The sequence below is a fragment of the Numenius arquata genome, chromosome 11 (genome assembly GCF_964106895.1).
Source record: "Numenius arquata chromosome 11, bNumArq3.hap1.1, whole genome shotgun sequence".
NCBI classification, from domain to species: domain Eukaryota; kingdom Metazoa; phylum Chordata; class Aves; order Charadriiformes; family Scolopacidae; genus Numenius; species Numenius arquata.
The window spans coordinates 38975114-38995759 of record NC_133586.1 but is presented as its reverse complement, the minus strand read 5'-3'; the positions used below and the strand labels follow the sequence as shown (position 1 = coordinate 38995759).

The 20646-nt window shown below is 59.4% G+C and overlaps 2 protein-coding genes across 2 annotated transcripts; one reads left to right on the top strand and one right to left on the bottom strand.

Annotated features, from left to right (window-relative positions):
• Positions 1–403: 403 nt before the first annotated feature.
• On the bottom strand, positions 404–9646 carry CCDC69 (coiled-coil domain containing 69). The gene is made up of 9 exons (XM_074156755.1): positions 9376–9646; positions 4242–4311; positions 3677–3840; positions 3342–3417; positions 3130–3203; positions 2795–2896; positions 2310–2429; positions 1962–2059; positions 404–1804 (listed from the first exon to the last, which is right to left on the bottom strand). The coding sequence occupies exons 1-9, from the start codon at positions 9421–9423 to the stop codon at positions 1636–1638; spliced, it is 921 nt and encodes a 306-aa protein (XP_074012856.1). The 5' UTR covers positions 9424–9646; the 3' UTR covers positions 404–1635.
• Positions 9647–14350: 4704 nt separating this feature from the next.
• Positions 14351–20646, top strand: GM2A (ganglioside GM2 activator). Its single transcript, XM_074156256.1, has 4 exons — positions 14351–14658; positions 17688–17840; positions 18710–18892; positions 19032–20646. The coding sequence occupies exons 1-4, from the start codon at positions 14542–14544 to the stop codon at positions 19185–19187; spliced, it is 609 nt and encodes a 202-aa protein (XP_074012357.1). The 5' UTR covers positions 14351–14541; the 3' UTR covers positions 19188–20646.

Sequence of the window (20646 nt, the reverse complement as noted above, 5' to 3'; positions counted from 1 at the left end):
GGGATGCATGGAGCAGTGGGTGCTCCGGGAGGACACTGGTCTGACACACTGGGCATGCTGTGGATGTCCTTGGGTGAGAGCTGGACCCTGCATCTGGATTGCCTTCCTGGCTGCCTCCTTCAGCCAATGTTTTCCCGACAAGGATCAGCACAAAGGACGGAAGCGGCTGTTGCTGGGAGGGTCAGGGTCTGCCCTGTGCTGGGAGCCCATTGAAATAAGTGAAACGAGGGAAGGAGAAGGAAAATAGGGACTGGCATCGAGGGGCCTCCTTTGGGGCTTCCTGGTGCCTGCTCCCACCCTTCCCTGTTTTCCCCCCCCCTATGCCCTAGGTGTGGAGCACCTGGCCCCGCTGTCAGATGCTCCTGCACCGGTCCCCAAACCCACTGACGCGATTCTTAAGGCTGCTGCTTCTTACAGACTTGTAATTGTTACAGCCAGTGGCACGCTGGCCTGGTGCACACACATACACACACACATACATACCCTGGGGAGGGGACAGGCCAGTGACAGTCCCACCACACAGTGGAAAGTGCTTGTGTGCATCTAGCCCTGACCTGCAGCCGTGCTGGCAGCATCTTCTCCAACGGGGATGTGCTGGTTCGGAGTAGGGAGGGATGTGACCTGCTGGCAGCCGCTGCTGAAGCCTGCTCCCCCTCGGGAGGATGCTCTGCTCCCCGAATGTGCTTCTCTGGGCAGGCAGCCTCTGCCTGGCTTTGGGGGAGAGGATGGAGCTGGTGGTGCTGCTGATGGGCAGAGGGGACAAGGAGGGCTTGGTGTCTGTGTGGCAGTGAGCGGGGACATGCCTGGGCTGGAGGAGTGACCCCAGGGAGATGAAGATGGAGGAGGTGATGGGGAGAGGAGGGAATGGGTGGGAGCCCTGCCTGGTCCCACTCCTCGGGGAGTGAGGCAGGCCCTGGGTGGAGGAAGCCCTGCTTTCACTGGAAAGGGCAGGAATGGGTGGCATCAGTTCAGAGCAGCCTAAGCAGGAGGCCGAGCCCCAGAAAGGGACAGGCTGATGTGATCTATGGCAGGGGCAGCGCTGGAGGGGGCAGATTCACCTGGCTGCACCCATCCCTCCTACCCTTTGCTGCTGCCCCGTGAAAGCCTCTGTGACTCGGCCCTGGGCTTGGTCATGCACTTCTCAGGGATGCTCCTCAGGGAGCAAGTGACCTTAACACCACCATGTCCCCAGTGTCCTCATCCTCCTGGTGCTTGTCCCTGTCCCATCCCTGTGACCACCTTGTCCTCCTCGCCTCCATGCCCCTGGGCAGCACTGATGCTCAGAGCCAAGCGCTGGGTGGGATCCAGCCCAATGCACATCTGTGTGTCCTGGCCAACCACTTTTACCTCTGTAACATCCCGCATGGCTTCCCACCAGAGGAAGGGGTGCAGGGATGGCACAGGAGGGGTGGCTGGGGTCCCCCTGCAGCCCTTCACAGGCTGGGGAAAGGCAGGCACAAGTGTCCTGTGAAATGCTCCATCGTCCCGGTCGGACAGGGCCACCCCGCAGGGCTCGGCCACCCCGGGGGCCTGCCCCGGCAGCGGGGGCAGTCATGAGAGCAGCCCTGGGCTCATGCCCCCAGAGGAAAGCCCCAGCAGCCCCCCCAGCAGCACACGGTGCCGGTTGGCAGCGTGCTACGTGGCGATGAGGGGCACCTCGCCGGCAGGGATGGGGAAGGGGGAGCCATCCCCCCCGTTGAGCACCCGGTAGAGCAGCTCCTCCTTCTCGCGGCGAGCCTGGTCCCGCAGCTGTGCCTCCTTCTCCAGCGCCCCACGGGCGGCCAGGAGCTCCTCCGACAGCTGCCTGTGGGAGAACGGCACACGCTGCTGGAGCCACCAGGCAAAGTGCCCGCCAGTCCCCTCCGATCCCCAGAAAGCACTCGGTGCTGTCATGTATGGCCCCCCCTGCCACTGCCACCTCTCCCCCCATCAGAGATGCCTCCCGTGGGACCAGCACTTACCTTGCCATGTCCAAATGGTTTTGAGTGCGAACTTGCAGGTCCTCGTTCTCCTGCTGGAGAGTCTTCACCTTCTCTTCCAGCAGAAGGTTCCTCTCCGCCTGGAAGGGGATGGGGATGAGGGTGAGGAGGAAGCTGGAAAGTGCCTCTGAACCCACCACCACTCCATCTTGAGGGAATGTGGGCTTGGTTGGAGAGTGGTGGCATTGCATCCATGTCCCCTCTTTCTCCAAGAGAGGAACTGGGCTCCATCCACCTCCGCTTCAGCTGCAACTTCTGGACAGGATTCAGGTGGGGTGAAGAGAGATGGAAAGAGGAAAGCCCACCTGTGACCCCCTCCATTCAACCTACCACAGTCTCCAGGTTCAGCAGCTTCTTGTCCAGGCCGTGGATGTGCTCGTTCTTCATCTCGATGACAAAGTGTAGGCTCTCCAGCTCCTGCTCCCAGAAGGGGCTGGGGCTCCCGTGCTCCTGTGGGGCACAGGGCGTGCAGCAGCTACAGGGGTGGGTGCTCGGGGCATCTGCCACGGTTTACCCCCCCACGCATGACCCCAGCAGGCCAGTGCTCTTGGCTGGGGCCCTTCATGGCCCAGGATGGGTTTGTACCAACAAGGCGCCATGCTTTGCCCATCACTTGTGTTCAAGGGACCCCAACAGCCCATGTACCTCTGACAGACAGGGCTTTGCTCCCCACTTCAGCTGTCCTGTGCCCCTCCACGGCTCCAGCCACTGCCCCCCAGGCGCCATCAGAGAAGCACCCCTGGCTTTGCACCTCGGAGCCGGTCACCTCCCTGACACCCCTCTGCAGATGCCACCGGTCCCACATGACCTTGTACCTGAATGTGCTTCTTGTAGTCTGTGCTCAAGAGCGACTCCTCCACCCGCTTCATCCTCTCCTGGAAGGACTTCAGCTGGGAATTCAGTGCCTGGATTGTCTCCTAGGGCAGCCGGGGAAGAAGTAGGATGGGATGGGTCTGGGATTTCTTCCCGAGCAGGGACACTGCTGGGCTACAGTGCCCCGATAACCCCAGGGCTGGAGGAGCCTGTGTGGTCCTCAGGCACACCAGAGACCGAGGTGGCCACTGAAGAGCTCAGGGCACCATGGCAGAGCCAGCAGATGGTCCTCTACCCTTCCACCAGCTCCCTTTCCCAGGGGTTTCTCCACAGGTACCTGTAAGGCCGCCTGGGACCTGTGGTGGGACTCTGCCAGCAGCAGCTTCTCTTGCTCGTGTGCTCTCTGGAGCTCTGCAGTGGGGACAAGAGCCGAGCGTTACCAGTGTGGGGACACCACGGCAGTGAGCCCCACCTGAGCCCCACGATGCTGTGGAGCAGGGGGACAGTGTCCCCATGACCTGCAGGAAGCCCTGCTGTCCTGGCACACACCTTGCAGGGTCTCCATGTGCTCTCTCCTCAGGGCATCAAACTGCTCCTTCAGCTCCAGGTCTTTTTCCTTTTCCACCTGGGAAGGAAGGAGATGACAAACCCTACCCATCCCAATGTGCAGGATGCTCTGCCCCCCCTGTCCTCCCGTGACTCATTGCCAGACCTGCACCATTCTGGGCTTCCTAATCCCTTCCTAACCCCTTCCTCCTCCTGAAAAAAGGGACAGCCCAGCCCAGAGTGTACCAGGTCCATGATTACTGCCTGGGAAGTCCTGCCCGGCCACACGCTCCCTGCCCAGCCACTGCCCTCCAGTAGCACCCGCTTTTTCCACCGACCTGGATGTTAGTGTCCTGGGCGATTCTGGCAGTCCGTGCCCGGCCGGCATCCCGCAGCCGCTCCTCCTCCTCCTCCTGGCCTTGGAGGAGTCTTGTGCTCCCGGTCCACTCCTCTCCCAGCGCTGCCTTCTCCTTCCCATCCTCAGGCAATAGGGAGGCATTGGCTGCAATGCAAACGCGGCTGAAACAGGGCTGCCTGGGTGTCCTGGGCAGCCGACCTGCCAGCGCAGTGGCCTGGGTTTAGCCCCTGTCCTCTTCCCACTGAAGAAATATCTCTTCCCTATCTCACTGGTGCAAATTAGCACTAATTGGGATAGTGCTGGCAGGTTCATAGAGGACACAGCTCATTAAGCCTCCTGCCCTGGGGACGACCTGTCTGCCTGAGAGGATGGGATGCCATCATCTCTGGGATGCCATCGTCTCTGGGATGCCCACACCAGCGCCATGTGGAGGCTGGAGCCATCATCCCCATCCTTGGCTCACCCCTGGGGTCTGTCCTACTGCTTTCTTAATACCACACTGAGAAAGCACAGCTGAGGGGGGGAGACACACATTTTCTTCTCACCGTTCTCTGTCTTCAAGGCCGTGAGCTCCTGGGAAGCCGGTCCCCTCTGCTGCTGGGCTTTTAGCTGTCCCTGGCAGAGAGAGAGGGGGCTGGAGCAGAGGGAGGACAAGGGGAGCAGGTGGCTGCAGGCAGAGGACACCCTGCAGCCAGGTATCCTGTGCTGAGCACGCTTCAGCCCTGCTAAAACACGGGTGCTCAAGCAGCAGTGGTCCCCCCCTGGCCTCCTGCCATCCCTGAGCACCCATGGGTGAGCTCTCGTGTCACCTGGCAGGCAGCCCCGAGCTTGTGCCGTTTCCCTGTGTCCTGGCCGCTTTGCCATGTGGCATTGCCAGCCACCAGCTGGAAAAATTTGGGGGATGCTCACAACCCCCCCTGACACAGTGCTGGTGCAAAATAGCCTCTGGCAGCAAAACATTTGGTGGGGGAGAGCAGGCAGCACTTGGCGAGGCTCCCGCTATGGCGCTTCCTTGCCACCCTCCTCCTGCCCCATCCCCGCCGCCCCGGGATGCTCAGGGTCAGCCTGGTCCCTGGCACCCCAAACACCTCCCGCTGCCAGTGCTTTACACAGCTGGGCCAGAGCAGGAGTGAAAAATGAAAAATAACCATAAATCAGAGGCGATGCCGACCCCGTGCAGGGCTGGCAGCAGGCGAGGGCTGGCGGCGGCGCAAGCGATGACCTCAGGAGCGCAGGAATGTGCTGCTCGGCCCCGCGCGCTCCCGCACGCTCCCGCTGCCGCCGCGGGGCTGATACAACCCAGAGCCGGGAGCTGCCTTCAGCAACACGGCTCTGCGGGATGCCTTCCAGCCCTGCATGGGTTTAATTTAGTCACTTGGAGAGGGAGGGAGGAAGGAAAAAAAAAAAAAAAAAAAGAAAAAGAGATGGATATATTCTTATCTGTTGCTGAAAGATAGAAGCAAAGCTCGCCGGCTCATGTTGGTACAGGGCAAATCTTGCCCCTAAACGCCCATCACTCGGTTGTGCTTCTGGGCAGGGGTGTGCATGCACCGTGGGCGAGGGAATCCACCTGCAGACATGCCACCACCCTCCAGCCTCCCCTAAAACTACCTGTCCCTCAGGAAACGCGCCCTGCAGCCCGTGGGGTGCTGGGGACCCCGCTGTGCCGGCTGCACCCCAGCTTGGCCCTGCCGTCACAGCAGCACGGCCAAATACAGACCAGATTAGGGAGCCTGGCTTGGGAAAAAAGCGTGGCAAAGCAAACAGGCGTCCCTGCCTCCCCGGCAGCCCCCCTTCTGAAGCCGGAGAGAAGCGCAGTTGCCAGAGAGAGAGAGCAGGAAAACTCTGAGCCTCTGGGAAGCCACGGCTTTATCTGCCCTTCTATGGCGTGAGCGGCCGCGGCGTTGAACACAGCCCAGGCAGCGGGGCCAGGAGGCACCAGGCGGTGGGAACTCTCAGGGTTAGCTCTCCATGCCCACAAAGTTCGCCCTGCAAAGGCGGGGTGGCCCGGGATGCCACCAAGCCCCGGCAGCCCTACCTGCAAAGGGTCCCCAGCCTGTCCTCCCCTGCGCCCATCTCATGCTGATGTGCTATTTAATGTACCCCATATCCCATGCTGGGTTTTGGAGTCCAGTGGGGGGGTGGGTGGATGAGACAGTCGGGGCTCTGCAAGCCCAAGGGCATTGCAGGAACCTCAAAAGCCCCTTCCAGCTCTTACTGCGACAAAGCAAAGGCTGTGTGGGGCACGGCAAGGTCACACAGCCCCCAAGGGTTTTGGATGATCTGCACCTTGCTGGGAACGGGATGCTGGTACCTCCTCCAGGAGCGACCCCCAAACTTCACCTGCCCAAAGGAAACTGCCCCCACTGCATGTGTCCCCGTTCCCTGGCAAAGGAGATGCCCAAGGACAGAGCCCAGGGCTGGTCATCCTTGGTTCCCCCTTAGCATGGACAATGTCCCCAGCATGGACCCAGGGCACTTTCACCTCTCTTCCATGCCCCAAACCGAGCAGGACGGGGCCTCGGAGCCCCTCAGCAGCTCAAGGGGGACGATTTGAGACAACTTCACTGAACTTGGACATGGCTAAAGGGAGTGAAGCAGCAGCAGCAGAGAAATCTAAATCCCTGCCCTGAGGCTATGAGCGAGGCACCCTTCCTACCTCTAGGAGCAATTAAAATAGTGTCCGGAGCTAATTTTACTCCTAAGCACTCAGTTGTCCTATGGGATGAGAACTCCACCACCAAAAGCCAGGGTGAAAAGCAAAAATGTGGCTAAAAACTAACTGGAATACAGAGGCACCTTCCGCTGCCGCTTCCAGAGCAGCATGTGGCACCCACATCTCTGGTATCACCCGGAGCATGTTGGAGAGCTGGAAGACAATCCCAGGATCCGCTGTGTGTGTGAAAGGAGCAGGTTGGGGGGTTGCTCCAGCTGGAACAGCTTTGGCCTGGGGAAGATGCAGCCCGAAACATCCCACAGGTGCAGGCCATCGGCAGCGCTGCTTATCCTGGAAGGGCTCAGCACGGAAACCTCTGGCTTTGGCTTTGAGGAGGCTCATGCCAAAAATGCCTTCTATATATATATATATAAAAAAAAAAAAAAAAAAGTATCCACGTTCTTAGAGCTAAATAATTCTAACGGTCTGGAGAAAAACTGTTTAAGGCGGATTAATTGGGATTTCCAGCAGGCATCTCGAAAGGTGCCAGCGGTGGGGAGCACCCGTGCAGAGGCAGCCGGCACGGTGCAGGCAGATGTGGGCAGCTGGGGCGGCTGCAGCCTCTGCTTCAGCTTTTAGCGTGAGGTGGGGTTTTGTACAGTATTTTTCTTCCTCTTTTCCGGTTTTACAAGTACGTTAAGCAATTAAACCATGACACATTACCGTCAGCGAACAAAATCACAAAGAGGCAGGAAACGAGCATTTAAATCCTGACCCTGCTCCTGGGGACGAGGTTTTACTTTGTGGCTGTGGAGAAGGGGGCCAGGATTTGGCCCACAACCCTGAAACCTCCCCAGGACCCGCAGCAGATGTTCGGTGCTGCCAGAACAACGCTGGCACAGGACCGTGGGACCTGTCTTCGACTCTGCTGCTGTTTTTCCTCCGGCGATGGTTGTGTTACAAGATGGCTATCACCTCTTGTACAGTCAGCTCTGCGCCGCAGACCGTACGCAAACCCTTCGTGCCGTTGACAGCCCCCAGTTTTGCGTCCTGACCTTTCCCTGGCTCTGGCTGCTACATATAGTTCCTATAGCTCCAAAATAAATTCACCTCGGCCCTGGAAGGCGGCCAAGCCTCAGCCCTCATCTTTTGGGAAGGCATCTTGGCCTCTCTCACGCTGGGAGCATGACCGAAGGGTGAACGGGGACCATGAGTGGGTGGATGGAGATGGAGATGGAGGGGTAAGGACCCCCAGGGACAGTGCCTGAGCTTGGGGCCGGGTTCTGGCCGTGGCACCTGTGTCCATGCCTCCTTATCTCCCCGCAGACCAGTGACGGGAAGGACGAGGCTGCCAAGCCGCCTCCCCCAGGGCACGCAGCGGCGCATGGTATGCCGTCCGCCCACCATCCATCCCAGCAAGGGCTCCCCAAGGTCACCTGGTCCAAACTGGGACCAGCACCAAAAGCGTCTGCAGCCCCCAGCCCCATCACAGTCCCTAGCCCTGTGATGTGCATCCTGGGTCTGCCAGGTTCACCCCTGGGGATTGAGAGCCAAGGGACCAGCTCTTCACGTCCACCCATCAGCAGTGGGAGGGTGAAGGTCTCCCACCCCACCTTTTGGTACCCTGGACGCGAGAACATGGGCAGGAGCGGCTCGATGTGGGCAGGAGCCCGCTCTTACCCCTTTTTGCCATAAAGGGGATTTTCGGTGCTGCTTTCGGGATTAATTTGCAACTTGCTCACAGCAGCGGGGCTGTTTTATGGGGCACAAACCGCAGCGAGCAGCGCCACGAGGCTGAGAAGAGCTTGAGAGTGGGCAAGTGCAGGAAGGGAGGTGTCTGCGGGCAAATGACTCTGACTTAAATTTCCGTCTTTCGGTAAATGTGCAGCTCTCAACACCTGGGGCCTCTGGGCTGCTGTTTCTCCCTGTCCCGTGCCCCTTCTTGCGAGCTCTCAGAGTCACAAACCGGCCCAGAAATGTCTGATCTTACGACATAGAGAAGAGTGGGATGGTTTGGGTTTGTTTTTTTTTTTTTTTTCCATGATACGGAGAAGCAGCCAAGCACTGCAAGTGCTGTAAATAAAGGCACTTGCCGGCCGCGGGGCCGTGCGAGCTCCCCGCCTGCTCCCCCCACACATCCCAGCAGCGGGTTGTGCTTTGGCCGCATGGTCCCCGGGCGGCCGAGCTCCCACAGCTGCCTCCAGAAAGGGCTGCCCGTGCAGGGGGACATGCCGGCACCGCGGGGCCTTTCCCACTCTCCTCCTGCCCCTGCCACCCTCTGGCCACCACAACCCACCCACACCAGTATGCACAGCACGTCCGACCCCACGAACAACTCCTCGGACCAATGGCGGGGTGCTGAGGCAGCGCGAGCAGGTCAAAAAAATAATAATAATTAGCAGCAGATAATTTCTAGACCTTAACTCGCAGAAGAGCCCAGAGCAATGCCCCGAGATCTGCTGGGGACTCAGAGTGTTCCCCTGCAAAAGTGTCACCTTCGGCACAAGGCGGGATACAACTTTTGTGACAAGGGAGGATGCTGTGGGAGGATGGCAGAGGTCTGGGGGGACCCATCCCTGTCCTGTATGGGACCAGCATTTCCAACGGGCGTTTTCACCCCAGATGCTGCACCCCTTTTAGTATGGGCTTCCCCGTGATGTGGGGGGAGAGCGCGGAGGGGTGCAGGAGGGTGCAGCGAGGGCAGGTGGCTGCCAACTCCCGCCGTGCCCGGTGCCGGCTCCCCCACCACACTGCCGGTGGGGTGACACGCAGCCGGGGACAGCCACATTGCCCAGCCCCGCCACTCCCCGGGGCAAAGCTGTGGGGGACCCACAGCGGGTGCCCCCCGCACACCTCCTTCCCCAGCAGTGCAAGCAGGGCTCCACACAGACCCCAGCCCCACGCGAACCCCAACTCCGTGCAAACCCCGACAAGACGCACACCGGGTCCCACGCGTACCCCGACCCCACGCGAACCCCCTCCCCACGCCAAGCCCAGCCCAGCGACCCCCCCGCAGCCGCTACCTTGCCGCCGGTGGGGCAGCAGCGCAGGGCGCTGCCGGTGCAGCCCATGGAGCCCCGGAGCCCGCTCAGCCGCGGGGCATCCCCCGGCGAGAGGCTTCGGCTGCCCGGTGGGACCGGGCGGGACGGGACGGGACGGGACGGGACGAGCCGCCCCAGCTGGGGCTGGCAGGCAGAAAAAAATAAAAAAATAAATAAAAAGAAATTTAAAAAAAAAAAAAAAAGTCCCCGCAGCTGCTCGCAGGCAGCGCCGGGAGAGGGTGCTCTGCACCCCCGAGCCGCGGGAAGGGCCCCCGGCCGCAGCCTGCCCGCCCCCGGGGCTGGCCCTGGGCGCCCGGCGGGGGTGCTCCGGCCCCGGGGCCCCTCCACCCTGGGGTGTCCCCGCCCTGGCCTCGGGATGCTTCGTCCCAAGCAGGGTAGTGGGACCTCCCCCGCCGCCCCAGGGAATGCTCTGCCCCTGGGATCCCCTGCACGGGGGATGCTCCTGGGTGAAGGGAAAGGGGAGCAGAACCACTGCACTGAGGCTGGGGTCCAGCCAGAGCAAGAGCTGGCTCGGGGGGGTTGCCCTGGTTGAACCCACCCCACCACCCTGGGAGAAGGGATGTGAGGGGCCAAGTCAGGATCCATCCTGGCAATTGCTGTCACCCCATGCAGTTTCAGCTCGTGTTGGGGTACTTGTGTAAAGGTGATGGTTTTGGGGTGTTTTCTTCTGGCAGTAGCTCTGCTCTGGGGGTAGCTGTGGTGGCAGGAGGGGGCCTTTGGTGTGGTCTGTACTGCCTGGGGGGACTGTATCCTTGCAACCCCTCTTTGGAGTATCCCGAACACCCCAAATGCTGGGCCTGGAGCCAGGGTGCCCTTTTCCAGAAGGAAAACTTGCATTTTGGAAATGGGTCCAGAAGAGGTAGGGAAACACAGGGATTTGAAAGTGTTCTGTCTAAAAATTAATGGGAGGAAAGGCAGGTTCCTCCAAATGTTTTGGTTTCAATGATTTTTTTTTTTTTTAAATGCTGTGAAATAATAGACATTTCTAAATGAGCACACATTCTGCCCTGAAAAATCAACAGTTGCCACACAGCACTGCTGAAATAGGAGTGTTTCAACCTGGTCACGAGGCTGTGCCCATATGGAAACACTGCCAGTTTTTGTCAACAAGTTTCTATTCTGACATTTTCCAAATATCCCCTGGGAGAAGTCCAAGCCCGCGGCTCCGGGGCTGCCAGCACCCTGGCGTTTCGCCGCCACTCTGGCCAGCAAGGGAGTGAAGGTGCACGGTCACCCCATCACGTGTGACTTGAAGGTGTTTTTTCTGCCCTGGTAGCCCTGGGACTGGGGAAATTGTGATACAACACTTGGATAGGAGGGTGGGAGGCAGGCCCATGGCTGCCCCCAGTCTCCCCAGGACTGGTGGGACCAGTTGCCTGCGTCCTCATGGGAAGGTGCTGCTTAACCTGGGTGAAGTTTTATGAGTCACAGCAGCTTCCCTGGCATCAGCTCCCACCGCCCAGAAACCACTGAGAGCGTCTCTGTTCTTATCTCCCCCAGCACTTCACACATGGGGCAAGTCTCCTTCCCCGCCTGAGACTACTCATTGGGGCTGAGTAGATCCTTTGTGGGATAAAAAGCTCTGTCACGGCAAGGTGCTGGTCTCCACCTCTCCAGGGCTAATTAAAAATCCTGGTCCAGAGTTTGGAGACCGAAGGCTCGTACAGGGCCAAGCACAAAAACACATGCGTATTTCCAGGCTGAATTTGCATTGCTGGGGCCGTGGCTGCACAGAGAAGCAACTGTGTGGGCAGCTGACGAGGAGCCTGTCCAGCTGCCATCACTTCTTGCTGGTGCACAAAGCTCCAGCAGTTCGCACATGCGCTTGTGATAATTTCTGGTTTTACTGGGGGTGGACTGGGATGCCCCTGTGTCACAAAGCGGGGCTCTGAGTCGGGTTTTTCCTGATAACGGTGGAGAAAAAAACAAGAGGATTTGGTCACAGCAGACTGAGGCATCAAACTAGGGGCTTGGGGATGGGGTGTGCAGCGAGGCTGGCTCCAGCACCCCGCTCCCCAGCCCCGCACCCCATGCTGCCGCCACAGCAGCGACAACCCTGCACTTCTACAAATCGCTAACTTTCGGAGAAGGGGCCGCACCGGATCACGTTACATCCTTCCTTCAGCCCGCGGGCACATCTTCGAGGCTGCCTGCCAGAGGCCCTGCCTCTGCTGCCTCTTATTTTAGCTTGGTTTTAACAATTTCTCGGTTTCTCCAATCTTCCCTGTGCGGGCTACGCGGGCTGCGTCCCTGCTGGAGACATCTCCCGTCTCACCCCTGCTTCATCTTCCTCTGCCCCAACAACTTGCTCCCTTTGCAGCGCAGCGCTTAAACAGCTAGAAACTTTTCTGTCCAGCCGCTTTTGAGCAAAAAAGGGGTTTTCCATGGCATTGTAGGGGTGGGATCCCTGCCTGCAACAACTCATCCCCTCTCCCTAGCCAGAGCAGCCTGGGGATCTGGGGAGCACGTGGGGCTGGGGCTGCCGGAGGCTGCTCGCAGAGGGCTGGAGATGACAGGGATGGTGGCGGCGAGGGGACTTCTGCCTGTGCAAAGACAGTAAAGCGGAGGCGGTGTGAGGCAGACCCACCTGGGGCAGCTTCGGCTTGTTTTGAAGTCTGCCCCAATGTCTTTTTTGGTGTTCTCGTGATTTCTCCGCAGAACGACAGCGGCTGGAGACATCTCAAGGGTTTTGCCTGGAAAAGCGAGCCTAGGAGGGTTTATCTCATGCTCAGCTGAATTGCAGTAAATGGGATAACAGCTGGCTGACCCTCGAGTTAATTTGTACCAATGGTCATTTAAAGTGTTTGCCAAAGCTTATGGATAAGAGAAGTATTTATGCAAGCTGTTAAAGAGTCTCGGCTCTCTCCAGTTACAGCTGGTAAGGTCTGGGCAGGACGGGGTGGGTACAAGGCGGTGTCGGTGCCAGCGTGTGGGATTTCCATCTGGGACCCGGCCCTGCACAGTCTGTGTGCAAGGTGGTCCTGTGAGTGCAGACGTGGTAATTTTTATTTATTTATTAATTTAATTATTTTCAGAAGCCCAGTCTGGAAAAAAAGGGGGAGAAGATTTTGCTGGAAGGTTTTTGGGTGATGAGCTGGTCCGTGGTGATGCCTGGCGGGTTCCGGCAGAGCTGGTGGCTCGGGCGGTGGAGAGAGGGTGGTCTGTGGTCGCACCCTTCGGCCCCGTGCATCATTTGGCGATCTGCTTGCTTTTATAACATGGGATATAACGATATCATTAACGTTGCCACCCATCTGCGCCGGCTGCTTTTCTTCAATGCAAATTGAAGATGTTTAGCCAGATCTGCTGGGACCTTGTGACTCAGGCTTTGCATGGGTGAGAAAGCTCAGAAAACTGTTTGAACTGCAGAGGATCTTGCATGTGGCAGAGCACAAAAAACCCCATTGCAGACTCCTTTGGTAGGGATCTAGGTCACACATGCTTCTGCCTTGAGGTAGAGGAGTGATTTCAAGTCGTTCTTGCCCCTGCCTGTGTTTTTCCACACAGAAAGATGTGGGTTAACCTGTCCTTACAGTTCTGTATTCTCTTTTCTCCCCCAAGGCAAAATGGAGGGGGGAAGGATGGGAATGGGGAAGTGAAAACTTCACCCATGCTGCTTGTGAGAAGCAGGAAAGCACATGGTGCTGGGGGCTCAAGGTGAGGGGCTCTGGTCCCCTCTGGGCCCAAACATGATGCTCCGGCCATACCCCCGCCTCTCCCAGGGCATCCCTGTCCCCATCCCTGTCCCCCGGCTGCTCCAAGATCTCAAAGTGAAAACTAATCCCGGGGGATAACTTTCCACCCCGCTCCCGGGTGGGAGGAACAGGGCTATTTATTCCTTACCCTTAAGCCTCCCCAGCGGATCAGCGACGCAGTTGTCGCTGCCGGCGCAGGGTGGGCAGCAGCATCCGTCACGGCCTCTGCCTGCTCCCGTGCCCTGCCTGCACGCTCCTGGCTGGCCTTGCTGCTAAATAAGGATGAAAGGCTAAAAATAGAGCTGAGGCAAGGGTTTGGACAAGCCAGGCAACCCTTCCCAAGGCCGGGAGCGATACAAGGAGGCCGGCCAGCATCAGCATGTGAGGGAGAGCTGAGCTGCCTGTGGGGAAGGGTCCCATGCGTGGGTCCTAACCGTGCTGTGGTGGGGGGGAAGGTCTGAGACCTGCCACACTCATGTCCTGTGTGCTCGGTTGGCTCAGCCCCTTCTAGCTTTTCACAAGGGAAAATTATCTGTTCACCAAAATATACGGAAGAACCCATGCTCCTGTGCCATCCGTCATGGTGGGGTACCGTGGGGTCATTGCAGCGTGACGGGGGGGGCTCAGGGCAGCTCTGGGTGGGAAAAGGGCACCCGAAGGGGGAAGGGTGAAAAAAGGGGCGTTAAATCTGAAATGGTGTGTAGGTGGGTGGTGGGTGCTGCAGCAAACAGCCCAGTTGGGGACTGCCCGACACCCGGGTTGACACCCCCCTCGCAGCACACACGGCATCGGGTTCAGGGTCTCAAATTATCTGTGTTCTCCAGCTGCCGCCTTGCCCTGTGCCGAGGGAGGGGGGGGGGGGGGCGGAGGAAGGGGGGCGCGGAGGTCCCGGCTGCCTGCCCGGGGTGGGCACCGACCCTTTGCACTCCCGCAGAAGCCTGGGCCAGCCAGAGCGGGGTGCGGGTCTGGTCTCACCCCCACCCACCCAAGCTGGGTGGTGTGGGTGCCCTGCTGTGGTGGGTGCAGCTGGGCATTCCCCCCCCCCCCCCCCCCCCCCCCCCCACACTTCCCTCTCCCAGTACCGGCGTGGGTGCCTGGGAAAGCGCAGCTTCCCGTCCCGGCATCCCTGCGACTCCAGTCCTGCGCTTGACAACTAAACCGGGGAGGGGAAAAAGAGGGAGAAAAAAAAAAAAGGAGGCAGGGAAAACCTCTGCTCGTACACAAGGGGAGGGAGGGGACTCGGGAGATGGGCCGGGCGAGGAGCTAACAGGGTGCAGTCCCACGGCACAAGGCGTCCCAGTCTCCCCGCTGCCACCCTCGTCCCGGCTGCAGGAAGCGCCCCCCCCACCCCCGAACTCGTCGTTTTTCTCCTCCTCCGGTGCCCGGTGTCCCTCCCGTCTCCCCGCAGAGCTCCTGCCCGGCCGCCGCAGGGATGCTGGCAGCGGGGCTGGCGCTGGCGCTCTGCGCCCTCCAGCTCTGCCCGGCCGCGCTCGGCGGGTCGCAGCCGCCGCTGCTGGTGGAGCGGAGCGGTTCCCGCAGGCTGGGCAAGGTGAGAGACTCCAAACCCTTCACCCCGCTCCTCTTTGGGCAGGGAAAGGGCCGAGGGGGGTGTTTGTTTGGGAGGGCTGGGGAGTGGGGGGGGGGGGGGGGGCTCGGCGGAGGGAGCAGCCCGAGCGGGTGGAGGAAGGCTTTCGCTATCCTGCTGGGTTTTGCAAGAGATCCAAAGCAATTTTCTTTTTTTGTCCCAGAAGGACGAGTTCAAGGCCTGATTCTGGCTGCGTGTCTGCGGCTGGGTTGGGGGGGGGGTGGTGGGTGGTGGGAAGTGGGATCCCACAAACCTGCCTGAATTGGGGGAGCAGGGCTGCAGGTTCGGGTTGAGCCCCCGAGGAGGAGGACGAGGAGGAGGAGGAGGAGATTTCAGTTTTATTGTGAACCCTGAAGCCCGGCGGCCTCTCTGCCTTCGGCGGAGCTTTCCCCGCAGCCTCCCAGCACCTCGGCTTTCATTCCTCCCTGTTGGGGAGCATTTTCAGGCAAACCAGCTCAGGCTGCTGCCTCCTGGTTCCCACACAGCTCTGGGCCGGGCTCATCAACACGCGCTGATTAAGATACGGATGATTAAGATGCGTGACTCTCACGCGGTGCAGAGGGGAATATCTCTATAATCTTCCAGTGAAGGGGAAGCCGGTTAGGAAGGCTGGAGGGGGCTCTGTGGGGCAGCAGAGGGTCTGTGGCACCGCAATACGCAGCCACGCACCGACGTTCACCTCCCGTGGAGACTGTTTCCCCGCAGACTCGAGGGGCTCCCAGCTCTTGCTAAATGTCGGGGCACAGCCAGCCCCTTGCCCTGGCTTGCCCTGGACCCCGTGTCCTGCCCTGAGCTGCTCCCCCGGCTGGTGAGAGGGACGTCGGGACGGGCTCCTCGCCTGCGTGGGCAGCGCTGCCCGCTGGGGCTGCTGCCTGGCACCAGGTAATACAGCTTCCACCGGTTCTGCGGCTGCTGAGCAGGCACGGAAAGCCCTGGGCCCATGACATGGGGACATGGGCCGCCCCGGCCAAACCCGCTCGGGGTGCACAGCCCAGGCGTCCTCCTGCCAGGAAAAGAGCTGTAATTAGGCTGGAGCCTGCTCGGGGAAGGAGCTGGGGCTGGGCTCTCACCGCTGGCTTGTGGCAAGTTCAAGGCTGGCTGTTGTAGGCAAGTGCCACCATCCCCCCGCCTTTGAACTTGGGTTGTGGGAGCAAAGGGCTCCGAGGCTGTTGCCAGCCCGTGGCTTTGCTGGCAGTGGCCGAGGGGGCTGGTGGGACTTGGAGGAAACAGGGGATATCTCCCAGCCCAGCCAGGACACACAAATGATGTCCCCCCATCCCAGTGACATCCCCTGTGTGTGGATTTTCATTATCATAGAATAGTTCAGGTTGGAAGGGACCTTTAAAGGTCACCTAGTCCACCCCCCCTGCAATGAGCAGGGACATCTTCAACTAGATCAGGTTGCTCAGACCCCCATCCAACCTCACCTGGGATGTTTCCAGGAATGGGGCATCTACCACCTCTCTGGGCAAAATGGGTGCAATGTTTCCCTTTTTCCAGTCACTGGGGACTTCACCTGACTGTCCTGACTTTTCAAGTATCTTGGAGAGTGGTTTGGCAACTACATCAGCCAATTCCCTCAGGACTCTGGGATGCATCTCATCAGGTCCCATAGACTTATCTATGTTCAGGTTCCTCAGGTGGTCATGAACCTGATCTTCTCTTACAGTGGGAGGGACTTTTCTCCCCCAGTCCCTGCCTTGTGGTCTATCCATTCGGGAGGTGTGGGGAGAGAGGTTGCCAGTGAAGACTGAGGCAAAAGAGTTGTTGAGTACCTCAGCCTTCTCCTCGTCCGTTGTTACCAATTTGCCAGTCTTGCTCACCAGGGGGGTTACATTATCTTTGACCTTCCTTTTCTGGCTGACATACCTTTAGAAGCCCGTATTATTATTCTTTGCATCCTTTGCCAAGTTCAGCTCCAGCTGCGCCTTGGCTTTCCTGATGTCATCCATATGCAACTGGGCAGAGTCCCTGTACTCTTCCCAGGATACCTGTCCCTGCTCCCACTGCCTGCGCATCTCTCTCCCTTTCTCACCCTTTCGCCAGCAGGTCTTTACTCAGCCATGCTGATCTCTTATCCTCCTTTCCTGATTTCGTACACTTAGGGATTGAGAGCCTGTGGAAAGCATCCTTAACGGTCTGCCAGCTCTGTTCTGCTCCCTTGTCCTCGAGGCCAGTTTCTCAGGGTGTCCTATTGACTAACTCCTTGAAGAGCTGGAATTTTGCTTTCCTAAAATTCAGGGTTCTGACTTTATTCTTCTCCTGACCCATTTCCCTCAGGACCGTAAACTCCACCAGTGCATTCCCTGGCTCATTTGGACTGAGGATCAGGTTCCTGGGGTGTATCAGGCAGGGGATGAGCCTGGCTCATCTGTCCCCCGAGCATGAGCAGAGATGGAAACGTTAAGCCATATTTATGGTGATGCATGAGTGCGATTCTTGCTCCTGTGTGGGACCAGGTGGCCAAAGCTGGTGGATGAGGGCTTGCAACAGCCGGGCTGGTCCTGGCGAAGTCAGGACCTGTGCTGGCCCCACAGCACCTGCAGGGCACAGCATCCCTGGCCAGCACAGCCACCCTGGTTCCCACCTGCTCTCAAACACCTTGCTCGGTGCTGTTGGCAATGGCTTGAAGGATGCTTCTCACCTTGTTTGCCTGCCAAGGAAGCATTTGGAGACTGAGGCCAGGCCGGTTTGGAAATCGCAGCCTGGGAACCCTCTTTGGGTGAGAAGTACATGAAAGGAGGTTGTGGCAATTGTGGTTAGATGGAGAGTTTCTGCAATGCCCTCAAGCTCGGAGAGCTGGGAGTGCAAGAAATGCAGAGGGAAATATTTATTTGGCATTTGATAGGGTGCTGGGGGTCATTTTCTGGCTATGTTTGTGAGCAGATGTGTGTGTTAGGAGGTTTGGGGGTCCAGCACTGGGGAAACCTCCTGCAAACCCAGGGCAAGGCTCACCCCTGGGCTCTAACTCCTCCTGTCCCTCGGTGCTGCAGGTTGGTGGCTTTGCCTGGGAGGACTGTGGTGGTGGGAAGGACCCAGTGGTGCTGAAGAGCCTCTCAGTGGCGCCCGACCCCATCAGCATCCCGGGGAGCCTGCGCGTCAGCGCGGCCGTCAGCAGCAGCAAGGCCATGGCCTCCCCTCTGAAGGTACATGCTGGAGATGCCTCCATGGGTTGAGGGGAGGGCAGAGCTTCCCAGAGCCAGTGGCAACTGGGAAATGCCCAGTGGTCGGTATGGGAACTGGCAGCCCCTGGGGGAACGATGCACGGAGTGGTGCAGGGCAGAGCGCACCAGGCTCTGTAAGCCAGAATGGGGCGATGGGCATAGGGACAACCATGGTGGGAGCAGACAGCCCTGTGGGAAGCTCCCAACCTTGATCCAGTGAGAGAAACGAGCTGAGCTGTGTGGTGTCCTGGGGACATAATGACTCAGGGAGGGAAATGAAACTCCAAGCACCCTGGGTGCTCCTGGCAATCACTGCAGCACTTGTTTTTCAGTAGCCAGACCTGGGTGCTCTCTCCCAGGGACATGCCATGGCACTGCTGCAGGAGCCCTGGGCTGGCCCGGCTGCCCTGCGCCACTTTTTGGGGACTTTTTGGAATGAGACCAAACACGTCTCTGTACCCAAGGTGCATGGGCTGTCTCAAGCAATGCCACAGAGGCTGTTTGGGGTGGCAGGGAGCATGCTGGGGGGAGTGTGGAGGCAGAGCTGCGGGATGGGAACTGCTGGGTGGTTTTGGGACAGGCCACTGAGGAGAGGGGAAGGAGCAGGTGTGTGGGATGCTGGGACGTGTTTGCTCAGGGGTCAATCTGAGGTTGGAGGAAGAGAAACCTGCAGGCAGAGAGGAACCGAAAGCAGGAGGGGGAGGCGGGAGGGCGTGTGGTGGCCCGATGGACACCCCAAAAACTGCACGAACAGGAACTGAGGGAGACCGCTGGGGTGGTGGGATGGGACAGGCTGGAGGAGCTGTGGGTGTCCATGCCGGCTGTACTGGTGCTGAACACCTTCCCTCCAGGCGGTGCTGGTGGTGGAGAAGGCACTGGGTGATCTCTGGATCCAGCTGCCCTGCATTGACCAGCTGGGCAGCTGCACCTACAATGACGTCTGCACCATCCTCGACAACCTCATCCCGCCCGGCACGACCTGCCCGGAGCCCCTGCTCACCTACGGCATCCCTTGCCACTGCCCCTTCAAAGCGGTACGCCTGAAACCCCGGCCGGTGGGATGCTGGCAGCACTGGTGGGGTGCCGGCAGCGCCGCCGGGTACCACCGTGCCCTTTGGCGCAGGGATGAGGGGTTTGGCTGACATCTTGCCTATGTGTCCCCTCTCTCCACAGGGCTCCTACTCCCTGCCAGCCAGTGACTTCGACCTTCCCAACGTGGAGCTGCCTGCCTGGATGACCAATGGCAACTACCGTGTCCGGGCGACCGTCAGCAGCGGCGGGCAGGAGCTCGCCTGCGTCAAGCTGGCCTTCTCCCTGCAGTCCCAGTGAGGGGTGGGGATGTCCCTCCTCTCCCCACCACTTTGGTCCCCTCTCCCATCCCATCCAGTTGCACCCTGTCTTGTCCCACCCCATTCCTTTGAGGTGCATCCCTCTCGTTGCCAGGAGGAGGCAGCCCCTGTACCCCCGCTCAGTGTCCCCCCTCCCCTGCTTCCACACAGAAGGGCCCCTACAGCTGTCCGGCTGTCCCCAGCCCCTTCACCGGGGTGTCCCCTGCACTGGACGGGGTGACTGTGGAGCTAACCCCAGCCTTTAATGCGACCTGGGGGTAGTTATTTTTTAGCTAGTTTATCTTCTTTTTTTTTCTTAATCCCATCCTGGGAATTTTAGACACAAACATTCCAGGGAAAAGCAGTATTTCTTGGAACAGTCCATGGGGAGGAGGGAGCATTGGGGAGTGCAGGGGCAGGCTGGAGGGATGCGGCATTAGCTGTGGAGGGTGTCCCTGCTTGCCCCCACCACCTCTGGCCAGAGCACAGGGCTGTTTTTGCAGAAGTGTCCCCAAAGTGGCCTTGTCCCTCCCATGGCAGCTCTGGGTCTGCCTTTGGTGCATCCCTGTCCTGTGTGTGGGACCAGCTTGGCAACATGAGGCACTGGTGAGATCGTCTCCTCGTGTCTCTCCTGCCACAAACATCACAAGCACAACAGGACTGAAACCACCCAAACCCCCAATGGATGTTCCCTCTCACAAGGGACCAAGCGGCTAGTGCTGCTCCCAGCGGCAGGAGAGGTGGCCGGACACCGGCTGCGCTCGCTCCACGGGGACACACGGCCATGACAGGCAGCTGGGGCACAGCCTGACCGAGGACAAGTCCCACTCATCTCATTTTGCCACTGGGACTGAGACGAGGCAGGACACTGCACTGGGACCATCCTTCCCGTGCATCGGCAGAAGCACCCCCACAACGTGGAGCAGCATCCTGGACATGGGATGGACTGGGAGATGACCATGAAGACCAGCGGCCTGGGTCCTATCTGGAGACCCTGCAGCCCATCTCCTGGTTGTATCTGGGGGCTGAGGTGTGGGCAGGCAGCATCCTTCCTGCCTGCAGCTCCAGGCAGGGCATGTATCAACGTCACCCCCCTATGCCAGGTCCCCGCAGGGCAGAGGTGCAGGTGACCCACCAGCCATCTGCATCCCTTGCTGTCCCTCCTTGCTCGTGTTATTTAGCTCCGCCGTAGGGCTGGTCTTCCTCCAAGCACTTTAGACGCCTTAACTACTGCCGGGCTGCCCTGGCGGGAGGTCCTCTGCCATGCAGATGTGCTGCCACCACCTTTCTGTGCCCTCCACTCGCTCCTCGTCCTGCTGCTGGGTCCGACCCGGGTTTGTTTTGCCTGGAGAAGCGCTAATCCTCTCACCCCGCTCCCTGCCACCGCACAGCACCCGTGCCAGGGCGACATCCTCCTTTCAGGCAGCTACTGCAGGTTCTTAATAAATCTTTTTACCAGG

Bases quoted from the DNA above. Each gene is read 5' to 3' on its own strand.
- GM2A (XM_074156256.1), top strand. From the start codon at position 14,542: ATGCTGGCAGCGGGGCTGGCGCTGGCGCTCTGCGCCCTCCAGCTCTGC. The intron at 14,659-17,687 runs GTGAGAGACTCC...TCGGTGCTGCAG, and splicing joins GTTCCCGCAGGCTGGGCAAG to GTTGGTGGCTTTGCCTGGGA. The intron at 18,893-19,031 runs GTACGCCTGAAA...CTCTCTCCACAG, and splicing joins GCCACTGCCCCTTCAAAGCG to GGCTCCTACTCCCTGCCAGC.
- CCDC69 (XM_074156755.1), bottom strand. From the start codon at position 9,423: ATGGGCTGCACCGGCAGCGCCCTGCGCTGCTGCCCCACCGGCGGCAAG. The intron at 2,897-3,129 runs GTACCTGTGGAG...CGGCTGCCCTAG, and splicing joins GGTCCCAGGCGGCCTTACAG to GAGACAATCCAGGCACTGAA. The intron at 2,430-2,794 runs GTACAAGGTCAT...TGTGCCCCACAG, and splicing joins ACTACAAGAAGCACATTCAG to GAGCACGGGAGCCCCAGCCC.